This window comes from Gymnoscopelus microlampas (assembly GCF_963454915.1).
Source record: "Gymnoscopelus microlampas genome assembly, chromosome: 5".
Taxonomy (NCBI): Eukaryota; Metazoa; Chordata; class Actinopteri; order Myctophiformes; family Myctophidae; genus Gymnoscopelus; species Gymnoscopelus microlampas.
The window spans coordinates 355,050-370,000 of NC_139942.1; the positions used below are offsets into that span (position 1 = coordinate 355,050).

General features: G+C 42.0%; 1 protein-coding gene across 1 annotated transcript in view; it reads right to left on the reverse strand.

Annotated features, from left to right (window-relative positions):
• Positions 1-957: 957 nt before the first annotated feature.
• Positions 958-14,951, reverse strand: part of LOC311044812 (uncharacterized protein) — a 21,872-nt gene continuing 7,878 nt past the window's right edge. Inside the window, exons 2-3 of the mRNA XM_084056621.1 lie at positions 11,426-11,533; positions 958-2,025 (exon numbers count right to left, since the gene is read on the reverse strand). Of these exons, the coding sequence (XP_083912747.1) occupies positions 1,112-2,025; positions 11,426-11,533 (1,022 nt within the window). The 3' untranslated portion in view covers positions 958-1,111. The remainder of the gene's footprint in view (positions 2,026-11,425; positions 11,534-14,951) is intronic.

The following is a 14,951-nucleotide window of genomic DNA, read 5'->3' on the forward strand; positions in this document are numbered from 1 at the left end:
ACATTAAAGTCTATGAGAGTACCTCAGACAATTTTCAAACTTGCCGAGATCAGTGGCTGAATTATTACTTTCGGTAGGTGCCGTGCTAGTTTAAAACAAACACAACTACGTTTAACCTCCAACAACTGCCATCTCAGTAACAGAGTGGGAGAAAACCTTCATCCTGATTGGCTGGTTTCGGTTTAGTAAGACATGATAAAACACACTATACTATTCTCCTTAGATCACCTTATATCAGTCACAGGTGTGTTATTTGTTTCTACAGTGATCCAGCGTATATGTAGCTGAACGAGAGAAGCGGAGCGCTTGTTTTCCTTACAAACCCCGGCCTTGCGGAAGCACAGCCCGTGTAGGACGGCAAGTGACTGAGGGGCTTCGCAGGGCAGGGCTTGTAAGGAAAACAAGCGCTCGCAATCCCTCGCAAACCATCTTTGCTGGAGTCTCTGTTGCTATGCTAAGCATCTAAGGCTAGCAGTTTACACTTGATGTTCACAGACGTAGTGGCAGAATCTGGCTTTAAAAGTATATGAATTTCTATCAAATATCTTAATTACAATGATATGGAAGAGAGGGTTGGAGACACTGGGCTGCGCCTCGTGTCTACCTACGCCCCTCAGCCATGATAAAATACAGGGTAAACTGCAATCTCTAGTGGCTTATTGCTTTATTGTCTCCCTTTCTCTCATTGGGGGAGAAGAAAAGAGAAAAGAACAGTGCATGAAGCAGTGGTTGTTGCTGTATTTCAGAGTAGTTATGGGGTAAGTACATCCACACATTATTTTAATAACATGTGTGTAATGATATAGCACACATTTGTATATTGACACATTTATTAAATCAAACAAACAAACAAAAATAAATGAACACATTACACAAGTATGAAATTAGATCTTTGACTTGACAAAAACTACTTCTCTAAACAAGTAAGCAAAACAAGTGATGTCTCTCTGACACCTGCCATGTGAGTATAATAATGAATGTTTTTTTTTGTGTTTTTTATCTTAAAAATGTGGACATACATGAACAGTACTGTTCATGTAACAGCTTCTCCCCTGCATATTTCCTTATTATCTTCACATGTGCCTTTTGACCAAAGCATTTGACACTAACTTCAATCAAGGGCGCTTTTTTGCCCTGCATGAGTCCTCATGTGTTTTTTTAGATGACTCATTCGACCAAAGCCTTGACCACAAACTGTACAAGATTTAAGTGTTTCCCCCACGTGAGTGTTCATGTGTCTTTTTAGTTTACTTGTTTTAACAAAGCCTTTACCGCAAACTGTACAAGTAAAGGGCTTTTCCCCTGTATGAATCTTCAGGTGTGTTTTTAATGTACCCTTTATTGCAAAGCCTTTACCACAAACTGTACAAGAAAATGGCTTTTCGCCAGTATGAGTCCTCAAGTGTGTTTTGAGTGAACCCATTACAGCAAAGCCTTTACCACAAACTGTACAAGCAAAGGGCTTTTCACCTGTATGAGTCCTCATGTGTATTTTCAGGTCACCCATGTGAACACAGCCTTTACCACAGACTGCACAAGCAAAGGGCTTTTCCCCTGTATGAGTCATCATGTGTTTTTTTACATTACTCATGTCAGCAAAGCCTTTACCACAAACGATACAAGCAAAGGGCTTTTCCCCTGTATGAGTCCTCATGTGAATTTGTAGAGTACACATTTTAGCAAAGCCTTTACCACAGACTGTACAAGCAATGGGCTTTTCAGAACAGCCTGAAGAGAGGAGCTGGTCATCACTAGTTGGCTGTGATGCTACCCAGTACTTTACATAAGCTTGTGTTTTCATGTGTTCAGTTGAGGTGCTGGCTACAGGCTCTGTCTCTCCGTTTTCATCATCATCTTCACTTTTCACTGCTAGTAATGTCTGTGTTGACACATCCGCCTCCTCTGGTCTCAGAAGTAGCTCCTCCTGTTCCTCTTCAATCTGTAGAGGTTGTATTTCCTCCTGGACCAGACTGGGGCTCCTCTCCTGCTGTTGTTCCTCTTTACACACAGGGGGGCGTAGGGAGACTAGGAAAAAAGGATCAAATGAGAGAAAGAATGAGAGAATGTTTGAAGTGAAGTTTACATATTTTTCTTGCATGATTTAAACCGTGATCCGGCGTATCTGTAGCTGAACGAGGGAAGCGGAGTACTTGTTTTCCTTACAAACCCACGGCCTTGCGGAAGCACAGCCTGTGTAGGACGGCAAGTTTGAGTGGTGCCAACCACTCCTACATTTGACCATGTGTGTGGGTCTGTATGCTTGAGCACGGCCTGAGCACAGCCTCAACAGCTGCAGCTGATTGTAACACAAAGATGCAACCAGCTACACTAATTCAACACAAATGTGCAACACATGCGCCACTTAAAGACACACACGCGCACACACACACACACACACACACACACACACACACACACACACACACACACACACACACACACACACAGACCTGCGAGGCACACACACAAGCCAGCACTGCACACACACAAGCCAGCACTGCACACGTGCGATCCAGCACTGCACACGTGCGCCCGGACACGCGCACACGCACACGCACACACACACACACACACACACACACACACACACACACACACACACAGGTTTCCGCTAGACAATTTTGAATCCGACAGGATTATATTTTATCGGCCAAAGAATACATTTATCGGCCATATTATAATTAACATCACATGCTTGTACTGTTTGCAGATATGTGCACCAACCAACTGATCATTACACCTCATTACGTTAGCGCTGCGTTCTTTCCAATTTATCACAGATGCAATCTGTTCCTGTTTATATAGTTAACTAAATAATATCTACTCTATCATGCAGCGGTGTTACGCCAAAAAATAACTGAATAAAGTGGCCGTGGCCCGTGAGTGAACTGCTTGTGCGACTCTATGGGACTTTCGAGCCTTTGCACATGCACCACAGGCTCAGCAGCGTCTCGTCTTTAGTAAAAAAAAAAAAAAATACACTTTTGCTACTCACCAAAACAAAGACTGTTTCATGGAGTTAAAAGCCTACTCTACTTATAGTTATAGTATGATAACCTCTCCACAGGAGTAGCTTTTTCATGGTTATCACACATTTTGTTATTTTCACCATACGTACATGACAGGTAAAAAAATGACATTTAAAAAAGAGTTATCATAATGAAACTTCCTGAGTTGATTACTTACATGAAGACACTAATTTATCGTATTACAAGTTTTCTGAAATTGTATATTTAAATATGCAAATTAGGCATTTAGTCCATGAGCCAGAGCCACAAAATTGAGCCAGATATTGAATATTCCCTAGTTAAAAACCTTTGACTCCAACATCTTAACAAAATGAAATAAGAATGTTGACTCTGGCTTTGTCCAATGTTCCAATGTTGATTCTGGAAAGTTATGCAAATTCGGGCATATTTTCCTAATGCCTAATTTGCATATTTAAATATACAATTTCAGAAAACATTATGATAACTCTTTTTAAAATGTTGTCATTTTTTCACCTGTCATGTACGTATGGAGAAAATAACAAAATGTGTGATAACCATGAAAAAGCTACTCCTGTGGAGAGATTATCATATATTTATTTACTCGTATTGACCCTATGAACAATTTAAAGGAGACATCCGGGCATTTTAAGTGTTATCTTTGATGTGTGGCAAATCACTCACCAACGTAGAAATGCCCATTGAGTTACTCCACAGATCCCCCTGTCGACCCCCACCGTTGGCATAATAGGAGGCGCGTGGATAGCCCTAATTCGCCTATTTTAACAAATGCGAGCTAACGCTGGCTGCTTGTCTCTCTGCCTGGCAACACCAGGTTGCCAGGTTCGGAGAGAAACAAGCAACGAGCGTTAGCTCGTTCTGTTATTAGCGGTTAGCTTGTCGGGACTTTCAGAGCCTGTAAGGGTATCATGGGACTCCACAATGAGTGCTAGGAGAAAAAAACAGACTTTGCATTTGTTAAAATAGGCGAATTTGGGCTATCCACGCGCCTCCTATTATGCCAACGGTGGGGGTCGACAGGGGATCTGTGGAGTAACTCAATGGGCATTTCTACGTTGGTGAGTGATTTGCCACACATCAAAGATAACACTTAAAATACCCGGATGTCTCCTTTAATATAGGTATGGTTTTGCCCACTCTTTCGATAATGAAATCTTGTCTGGCTCATGGACTATTAGTGGCAACACTCTGAGCCCTCCACCTCACATCTAAAATACACTTTTTGGCCAGAAAAGAAAATATTTCACCGGAAGGAAAAATAGAAAAATTCCATTGACCAGATCTGTAGGGGGCGCAGTGGAGTAACCAAAACATTTTTTCCTTTCGGTGAAATCTTTTTTTTTCTGGCCAAAAAGTGCATTTTAGACATGCTTTCAAATCCATAAAACCGTCTTTCTTTTGGTGAGTAGTAAAAGTGTATTTTTTATTTTTACTAAAGACGAGAGGCTGCGCAGCCTGCGCTACCGCGGGTGTGAGGGGAAAGGAAGGAGAACTCCTTCTAACGCTATGGACCAGTTACATCTCATTCAACCTTAATATGCCAAACCTAAAGCTTTTGTTTTGTTTTGATAATGTTATATCATGATGGCACAAGGAATGTTGATTACTTGCCTTAAAGTGTATAATCTGTGTTTTTTGATATCTAGTAATCTTTGAATATATCGTGACGTTATTTACGTCACGACCATATGGTCTCATTCTTTTCCGCACTACATGTTGTCTCGACGCGTCTCAGTCAGAGCAGCTCCAAAGCCAGCCCCAAGGGGTGTCCCCAAGATTTGGTCCAACCTTGAACGGTCTTGGACTCCACCCCATAGAGTTGTAAATAATCCCCACCCCTTTAGCTGCAGAGTGACGCATTACTTTACCTGAGTTACATCTTCTGATAGTTGTACTTGAATGTTGACATGAAATAATAATCCTGTTTAGCGTTTCATAAGCGCAAGCGTGAAAGAATCCAAATACAACGTGGAGCGACGCGACGGTAAACAAACACTGTGAAAGGCTAGGATCAAGGATTCGACAGTCGCTACTATGCTACACGGAAGTAGAACGGCTAAAGATACCAAGGATTTGTCAGTGATGTGACATCACTAACGAATCCTTGGACATGAAGGATGACTTCCAGTGTTGCCAGATATTGTGAGAGAAATAAGCAACCAGGTCTATGAAAACAAGCCCAAAAGAAGATAACTAGGCCAAGAGCACTTTACCTAGACATGGGATATTATATATTTGAAAATTGCCGATCTACAAGCTTACAACGCTTCGCGAACCATTGTGAGCTTGTAGATCTGCTATTTACAAAAAAAATCTTGAGGGGGAAAAAGTGCAAAATGTGGAATATTTTTGACACATATTTGTTAGGGGCTCCCTGTCACAAATTATAATTTCAGATGGGGGCTGTGGAAAAATACATGAACATGTTTGAGAACCACTGGTTTAAACAACAATCAAAACATTTGGAAACAAGCCCAAATATCAACTACATTTTAGAAAGAAGCCGCTTATAATAAGCAGACATGGCAACACAGGCATGCTGTTTGTATGTTGTTGTTGGAGAAGATCACACCCACATGCAACCTCCAAGGAGGGGCAGTGCACCAAAGCATTATGGTCATTGTAGTAATGCAGCAGTCCAGTCAAACCCTAGTCAAACACACAGATTTCATTATTTTTCTGGCCATAGGGTGCACATTTTAAATTGTGCTACTGTTATCTACTACAAATACTATTACCATTGAGTGATTGCAGTTTCTTCCAGGGGTGAAATGCTCCTTTAAGTTGCCTGCAATCAATGTGTCACCAACTTTCACCACTTTATCCATTGCAGACAGACAGTCACTGTGCTGTGCTTTGTATAATATCCATGATCCATATGATTTCGGGTCCCTGTGTTTTATTATCGTCAACTGGGTCCGGCTTCGTTCAGATTCTATCACCTCGGGAGTCGGGACCCCGGTTCTGTTTATCATAACACAGCAGCTGTGTGAAGTTTGATTTGTGCTTCGGCGTATGACGGTGTTGTTGCGTATCGAAAATAGCAGACATACAAGCTTACTACGCGGTGCCTTGCGCCGTGAGCTTGTAGCGCTGATATTTTTAATGCGCGACACCATCGTACAATGAATAGGCTGATCTATAACTGCAGGCTGTCGGGAATGAACCCATTCCCACACTGACATTGTGAGATCATGATAAAAACATACTACTTACGTACTACTTTATCCAAATAATAATATTAACTCGACTTTTTGCAATTCAGGGAAAATTACAAAGTGTGGTTGCGCCGACGCCGGTCGCACCGGGACTCGAGGAATACGCTAGGAGGAATACCGTCGGAGGCTGCGCCAATTACATTGTCACGTAACTCCTGAGATCACTTGCGTTTCATTTTGAGAGGATTGATCCCCCCCCAAAATATTTTTTTTTTGCATCAAACGGTTACATTTTGCACATTTGTGGCGCCCCCTATGGATCAAAAAGTGGAAATGCTTTTGGGGATTAGTTGAGTAAACCAACCTTGACATGTGATTCAAATTTGGGATTGACCGGACGTTTTGTTTGTGAGTTTTGGCCTTTTTTGTAAAACAGGCCCCTTCCGCTAACTTTGGAAGCCATTTATGGACGGTAATGACTATCAAAATTCCGCTTGGAGATGTTTATCAAATGGGCCAATTTTTGTGAAATTTGGACAAAATATGTGGGAGGAGGAGCTAAAAGTGTTTTTTGAAGAAAATTCAAAATGGCGGAAAATCTATCCTGACGCAAATGGGCGTGGCCTATATGGGGAGTTGCGTCATGACCCAAGAAATCTAGGGAAAAAAAGATTTTTATTCTACGACCTACAGTTCAAGAGTTATAAGCCAAAACGTAAAGTGAGCTGTTATAGCACCACCATGAGGCCTGTCACTGGTGTAATATTTTTTTAAATAATTTCACACTAAATTATGAACCTCCCCTTTAAGTCTTGTAACTCTAGCCCTTACGGTTTCTCAGAAAGAAATACTTGAATGGGAGTTTTTTCATTTTCCCATTAAAGTGGATGGGGAAATTTAATGCACTAATAAATCAATATCAATTAAACTATGTAACCAATCTCTTAGCAAACAACAAGCGCACGATTACCGGTGAAGCCGGTCATTTTGACATATGGCACGAGTGTGGGGGGAAAAAAACTGTGGGAGGAGATGCGGTCCAAAATAAAGTTAATCTAGAATAATAATAAAGTGGGAAGATTACTATAGTCTGGTTGCCCTGTTAGGGCAACCACACTAATAATATGTTTAAATGTAAAAAATGCTATTAAAGGATCTACACCTTGAATTAAAAAATAATAATAATAATATTTAATATCATAGTGTTTATGTCCCTCAAACGTTTTTCAAAAGGTTTGAGCCTAAATCAAGCCTCGGATATACTCATTCCAACTAACTTCTCTCTGGCTTATAAAGCACTTTCACCTGCAATACCACATTGTCCTGTTTGGCACAGTTTGTATGCATGTTATCTCGTGGTTCTATGTGGAAAAAGTAAAACAAGTAAATAAAATAAAAAAAATACAAATATTAAAAAGATATATATATATCTATATCTATATCTATATATATATATATATATAAACTGCTCAAAAAAAGTTCGGAAACTTAACTTCGGTCAATTATATCTCCCCTTTAATAATACCAATTGGTATTGTGTTTTATATCATTTTTATCGTTGATTAGTCACCTTTACAACGAGGTACAGCTTGTAAGGATCGTGCATTCTTGGAATGAGCAACACAGCTAAACGTGTGGGTAGCGCCTCCAAAAAATTTGCCAAAATCACCCAATATGCTTCTGTTGGTAATCGCTCTTGTTTTGAGCAACCTGCCAGCACACACCTGCTGAGAGGTGTGTGCCAGTAGTCACAGGTGTGTGACTGCCTCACAGGTGAGTGACTGGCACCTGAACATGGGTTCTGCAACTTTGTTGAGTTTATGTTTGCTCCAAGCAGCAACACTGCCCCCATGGACTGCCACCTTTGTCCCTTCAGGATAAGGCCCGTGCAATAGGGCAAGTGAAGCTGGTGTTCCGTTACGCAGATTACGCATTATTTGATGTCAGCCCTGGTACCATTTGCAGGCAGGTGTGTGCCAGACACAGGTGTGTGACTGGCACCTGAGCATGGACCCTGCAACTTTGACATCTGTCTTTGGTACCGTTGTGCAAATCTTGCCTGTAAATCTATGGTTCCTCAGTGAAGCAAGGGATCTTGGGATGTTGTCTTCCTTGTTGACTTCACCTGTCTCACAGAACTTGGTCCTAAGTTTGGAAATGGTACCAGGGCTAACACCAAATAATGCTGTCACTCTGCATAACGGAACACCAGCTTCACTTGCCCTATTGCACGGGCCTTATCCTGAAGGGACAAACGTGGTATCTTTCCATGGGGCCAGTGTTGCTGCTTTGAGTACAAACTCAACAAAGTTGCAGAACCCATGTTCAGGTGCCAGTCACTCACCTGTGAGGCAGTCACACACCTGTGACTACTGGCACACACCTCTCAACAGGTGTGTGCTGACAGGTTGCTCAAAACAAGAGTGATTACCAACAGAAGCATATTGGGTGATTTTGGCAAATTTTTTGGAGGCGCTACCCACACGTTTAGCTGTGTTGCTCATTCCACAAATGCACGATCCTTACAAGCTGTACCTCGTTGTAAAGGTGACTAATCAACGATAAAAAATATATAAAACACAATACCAATTGGTATTATTAAAGGGGAGATATAATTGACCGAAGTTAAGTTTCCGAACTTTTTTTGAGCAGTTTATATATATATATTTTTTTTTTGGGGAACTGAGAAACGGGAGGGATTGTACCCTAACGTGACGTCACGTCAGGGTGCAAATCAGTTTGGCCTGTTTTGAGACCAATTTACAGAAAACCCCAGATTTGCTGTGAAAGCCTGAGTGTTCAAACTGGGGTATTTTTGGGGATAGAAGAGAGGTAGGGGAGACCAAAAACACACAAAAAAGAAGAAAAGGTTAAAATTCATGGTGTATTCCCTTTAAATGTTATTAACAACATTTTCCCAACCGGCCACTGTGGCCGATGATGTTTATAATTATCGGCCAATTAAAAATGTTATCGGCCAATGGCCGGTAAATACCGGCTAACGGAATCCCTGACACACACACACACACGTAACATGCGGAACTGCGAGGTGCACTGTTGCTCCGATCCACACCAAACTTGCCACCAACACTGGTCAGAGGTCTGCCATCACAAAAGTCACACCAGGGACCACTTGTGGCACCCAGGGGGCCCGCTAGGGGCCCCTGGGTGCCATTGCTGCCATTACTCCGCCCCCTCTGCGTTCCCATTGGCTGGGCTTTAAACAGCCATAACTCCAGTTCCCAGCATCGAAAACCACAAAACTTTCCAGGTGCACTTACTCGGCCAATAGGGACAAGCTGAAATTGCTTAAGCCCTGCCCCCTCTGTGTTCCTATTGGCTGGAATTTAAACAGCCATAACTCCAGTTCCCAGCATGCTAAACCTACGAAACTTGCTAGGTGCACTTAGACAGCCAATAGGGAAGGCTGTAATTGATTAAGCCCCGCCCCCTCTGGGTTCCTATTGGCTGGGCTTTAAACAGCCATAACTCCAGTTCCCAGCAACTCCAGTTCTCAACATGCTAAACCTACAAAACCTGCTAGGTGCACTTACATGGCCACTAGGGACAGGCTGTTATTGCTTAGGCCCCACCCCCTGTGTTCCTGTTGAGCAACTCGTCAAAGGCAAGATTTTTTGTGTGTAATTGAGGTCATAACCCCCCCCCCCCCCCCAAAAAGAAAGAAAATTAATTCAACTTCAACTCCATCAATTATTTATCCCCTTCAATGATACCAATTGTTTTCTGTTGTTATCGTTGATTAGTCACCTTTACAACGAGGTATAACTTGTAAGGACCGTGCAATCGTGGAATGAGCACCACTGCTAAACGTGTGGGTAGCGCACAAGTTCTACCTTGTTGTAAAGGTGACAAATCAACGATAACGATATAAAATACAATACCATTTGGTACTTTTTAAGGGAGAACATGACCGAAGTTTGTGACGATCCGTAGGGAGCCACCGTCATTTTCTATTGTCACTCAAATAAAACACGCACGCCCATATACACACTACTCCGTTGAATCAGCCACTGGAAAACGCTCACTCACCCGCAGCAAATCAACGTGCAGCCTGACGTCTTTTTATGAATGGAGGAGGAGTGAGTAGAGTTGTGTGTGGAGAGAAGGAGGAAGTGTTGGTCCACAGCACGGAGCTGTTTAGCCTGACCCTGTTTTAGTTAGCTGCCAGTTTAAGTTACTTTTGCGTTTACGCTATGGAAGACCTTCTGCAGTCCTTCCCAGAGGTCTCCACAGTCCCCGCATCTTAAGACAAAGGCTAACTGCAGCATCGCTAAGCTTCACTGAGTGCTGTTGTTTGTTTGCTAAAGGAACGGAAACCAAACGGCATCGGCCAAATTCCGGTCAGGATTCCCTGGAGGGGAGTCACAGGTCGGTCAGAAATCTGTTTGTCTAAGAAGAGGAATTCCGAATTATTATTTGATTTCAACTCTTTTTGGGAGTTATTTTTGGGGAATTATTATTTTGATTTTGGTACAGAGTACCTTAAAGGGATTTTGATGAGTTTGGGTTTTGCTTTGTGGGAAGTGAAAACCTGAAGTGGATTTCTTTGAAAAACGGATTACTCTTGACTGTGATTGAATTCCCTTGCTCCCCTGACTTTGAATACAAAAAAAGACCTCAACTGAAATTCTCTGTGTTGTGTCTACTTATTATTACTTTTGTGAACAGTGTTTTCCCTGTGTGCATTCAAGGTTTCTGATACTTAAAATTGGTTTATGGTTTACTTCTGAGTTGCAAGGGTTCATGAGATGGTTTTGACTAGATACATGCACCCTTTGTAGCGTTTGAGTTTTGCTTAATTGTTATTATTCAAGTTTATTAAATTACTATTGTCAGGTCCGCCCTGACTGGCACCCCAGCAACCACAAAGAAAGGTACCATTTTCAAACCGCTACAAGTTATGTTTCCGAACTTTTTTCTGAGGAGTTTATTATCATGCAATAATTATCACTCCTCTCCGTTTCTCCCATATTTATGTATTGTGTATACACAATTATTATAACCCCCTCTCCATGTTCATGTATTCAACCCAACCCAGTTACTATTCATTTTGATGACTATTTTAAGCTGTTAAGTTGCATTTTGAGCATGTACGTCGTAGCATGTAAGTTAATTCTATTCAGGCCTTTAATCTAGATAACCATACAACATGTTTGTGTGAACATGGTGATTTATGGAATGTTGATAAGATGATAGCCCACAACCAAACAGAAAAAAAGTACAAAGCATGAAACTTACCGATGTCCAGGTGATTTCCAGTGTTTGCAAGTTCCTGATTAAGAGAAACAGTCCTGGCTGCTGCTGAAGAAACCATCTTCACCTGCAGGCTGGACTCCACACACTGGTCTGGAATGAAAGAATTACAATAAAGGACTGTGATGCGAGATGAATAAGGACTTTAATAATAAGTTATTTGATGCAAAATGAATACACGTTAATAATGACTATGATGTGACATGAGTCACATAATAAGGTTGTAGATGGGTAGAAGGTTGAATGTAAAACAGAGGGAACAAACTCATTCATGAAGGTGAGTATTATATTGAGAGATGATCTTAAATATTAAAGTGCACTTTATAGAGTGTCCAAACAATTACAGCATTAGCCTAATTCTATCATCTGAATTTATTATTTAGTAGGCCTCTGTTGAAATGCGGGAGTATAGGCCTACATGTGTTTGGAAATGTGTTTGGTTATTAACCCCAACGTTGCCTCTACTTATGAATAACTATTGAGGCCTACTTAGTTATAATACTATACTAATTATAATACAAAATATTAAGCTATAGACTGTGCAAAATCGATAGTCAAGTTCAATGCCTTCTACCTCAAAACATATTCGGCAAGTGTTTCCGGCCCCCATTTACGCAATTCATTATTTCGATAAAGCCCCAAAATCCACACCCCTCAAGCACAAAACTGTTTTTGCGAAAGAGTGTTTCCATTCAGTTTTCTAATAAACTTTTTGCAATTCTGGCCTAACCGTGCAGTCGCTTTTTACTAAACTTGGCATAGTGGTGGAGGGTCTTGCCAAACGGCAAAGAAACTAAACTCGTAAAAATATTGTATAGCTGGTTATTTATTACTGCAATTTAATTTTATATTGTGTGACATCTTTCTGCATTCTGATCGCCCTGCGACTCCATACACAAATGGGCAGTGGGTTTTACATCCAGTTCTGATGGAGCACTTGTTAGTCTTGTATATGTGCCATCAAGCGGGTCTTGTAATTCCATCTTCATAGTCCATGTCTCAGCACCATATAGCAGGGTGCTTTCAACACAGGCCCTGAAGAAAGTGTGGTAAATCTGAGGCTCGACTATAGCCATAGAAATGAAGTTACCAGGCCCAGCTGTTTAAAGGAAGAAGACGTCCAGAGTCCATGTTCAGAATCGTTCTCCGGTTTATTCAGTAACAAACACAACAGCATGAGAACCAGGGAGCCGCAGCTCCCACAGCCTCACGGCTCGGACTGGGCACAGCACTAACAACAAGTCACATTTTCAGTTCACCTTTTTAAACACAGTATTTCACATTAGAATAAGTTCCTGCGGGTGGGGGTCACCCTGGAAGGTAATCAGATCAACTCCTTTGATCAATGTCTCTATCTGGCGGCTTCCTCAGTGAGTGTCCCACCCTGCATCCTGCTGTTGAGGTGTGACTAGGAAGAAACCACTCTCTGATCACATCGTATTCAAGTTAACAATAGAGATGTAAATCACATTTCACACCAAGCAGAGTGTCCTGTATGCAGACGCTAGGCTGGGTCTGTCTGCAACACATCTAACTGTAAACAAACTTAAACTTTATGAAGGAACCCTAGCATTCCTAACATTAGACTTGTATAATGTTCATAAAATCTAAGCACTAAGGTCCATAATACACAAGACAAAAGTGACCTCGTGGAGGTTGAAATGCCGGACAATGACACATCACTGATCACTGGCTGCTATTTATATATTATTATCACTACATAATGTTATATCATTGACCAACAAGGATAGGATGATTAAAAAGGTTAGGACTGTATCAGAAATGACTTTGGACAGGTGGAAATCTTTAGTTAGTTGTCTAAGGAGTTATGACAGACAAGCACTTCTGCACATCAGCAGAGCGATCGCACACAGGATACCGGACTTTTTTGTGGAAAATCCTCCACCCTCCTGGGTGGTGGGCGATCTCCCCTTTGTCTCGGCTAAAACCATAGCATGGAAAAGGCAACCACGTCCGGGCCGTCGGGGGACAACAGCGGGGGGGGAGGGCTACACGAGCCAAGGAGTTGGAGCAAGCAACAACCGTTGCTCTCACCGGAGATCACTGGACATCGCTGGGTAACCACAACTACCTCGGGGTTACAGTCCACTATATAAATGGCGATTGGAAGCTGCGTTCACATGCACTGACGGTCATGAAAACTGAAGAGCGACACTATGCAGAAACATGCGGCAAACATTTCATTCAAGTTGCAGAGGAGTGGAACGTTTGTGATAAAGTTAGTACACTTTGCACAGATAGTGCCCGAAATATGGTCGCAGCTATGAATCACATGCCCTTTGATCATGTTCCCTGCACTGCACACAGTCTCCAGCGTTCTGTCACAGTGTCTCTGCAGAACAGCCCGTTTGACAATGCACTAGCCAAATGCAGAAGTCGTTGGCCACTTTAAACACAGTCCAGCTAACGCTGCAGAACTAAATCATCAACAAAAAGAAAATGGGAAAGAGCAGGAGGCGCTAATTCAAGATGTCCCGACCAGATGGAATTCAACTCTGGCCATGATTAAGAGTGTCCGGAGAAACGAAGAACCACTGAGAAAGGTCCTATCCACAGGCATCACACACAAGAAAATTACCATGCCTACACCAGCTGAACTGGACAAGTTGCATAAATTGGAATTATTACTGGAGCCCTGCAGGTATGTTTTATATACCTCATTGTCATGGATAGCGTGTGTGTGTGTGTTTGTAAAGCTATTGGCCAAATTTAAACTTAGGCTGGAAATCGTTTTCTTTAAGTGTGTGTGTGCGTGAGAGAGAGAAAAAGGTGTGTGTGTGTGTGTGAGAGAGAGAGAGAGAGAGAGAGAGAGAGAGAGAGAGAGAGAGAGAGAGAGAGAGAGAGAGAGAGAGAGAGAGAGAGAGAGAGAGAGAGAGAGAGAGAGAGAGAGAGAGAGAGAGAGAGAGAGAGAGAGAGAGAGAGAGAGAGAGAGAGAGAGAGAGAGAGAGAGAGAGAGAGAGGTGTGTGTGAGAGAGAGAGAGAGAGAGAGAGAGAGAGAGAGAGAGAGAGAGAGAGAGAGAGAGAGAGAGAGAGAGAGAAAGAGGTGTGAGAGAGAGAGAGAGAGAGAGAGAGAGAGAGAGAGAGAGAGGTGTGTGTGTGAGAGAGAAAAAGGTATGTGTGTGTGTGTGTGTGTGTGTGTGTGTGTGTGTGTGTGTGTGTGTGTGTGTGTGTGTGTGTGTGTGTGTGTGTGTGTGTGTGTGTGTGAGAGAGAGAGAGAGAAAAAGAGGAGTGTGTGTAGAGGAGTATGACAGTGTAGAAATAAAGAGAAATAAATGGGCAAGAGTTTAAGTGAGTACATATGAAATAGAAATTATATGAAATGTGAAAATGTAGAAAGAAAAACAATCATTGTGTGTGTATTTGTAATCAGTGAATGGGTATTTCTCGGTATAAGTGAAGTCATTTTGAATTCTATTTTGTGCAGATATGTGACTGAACTTCTGGGAGGTGAGAAGTATTTTTCATGCTCGGTGGTGCTTCCTGCTTTTTG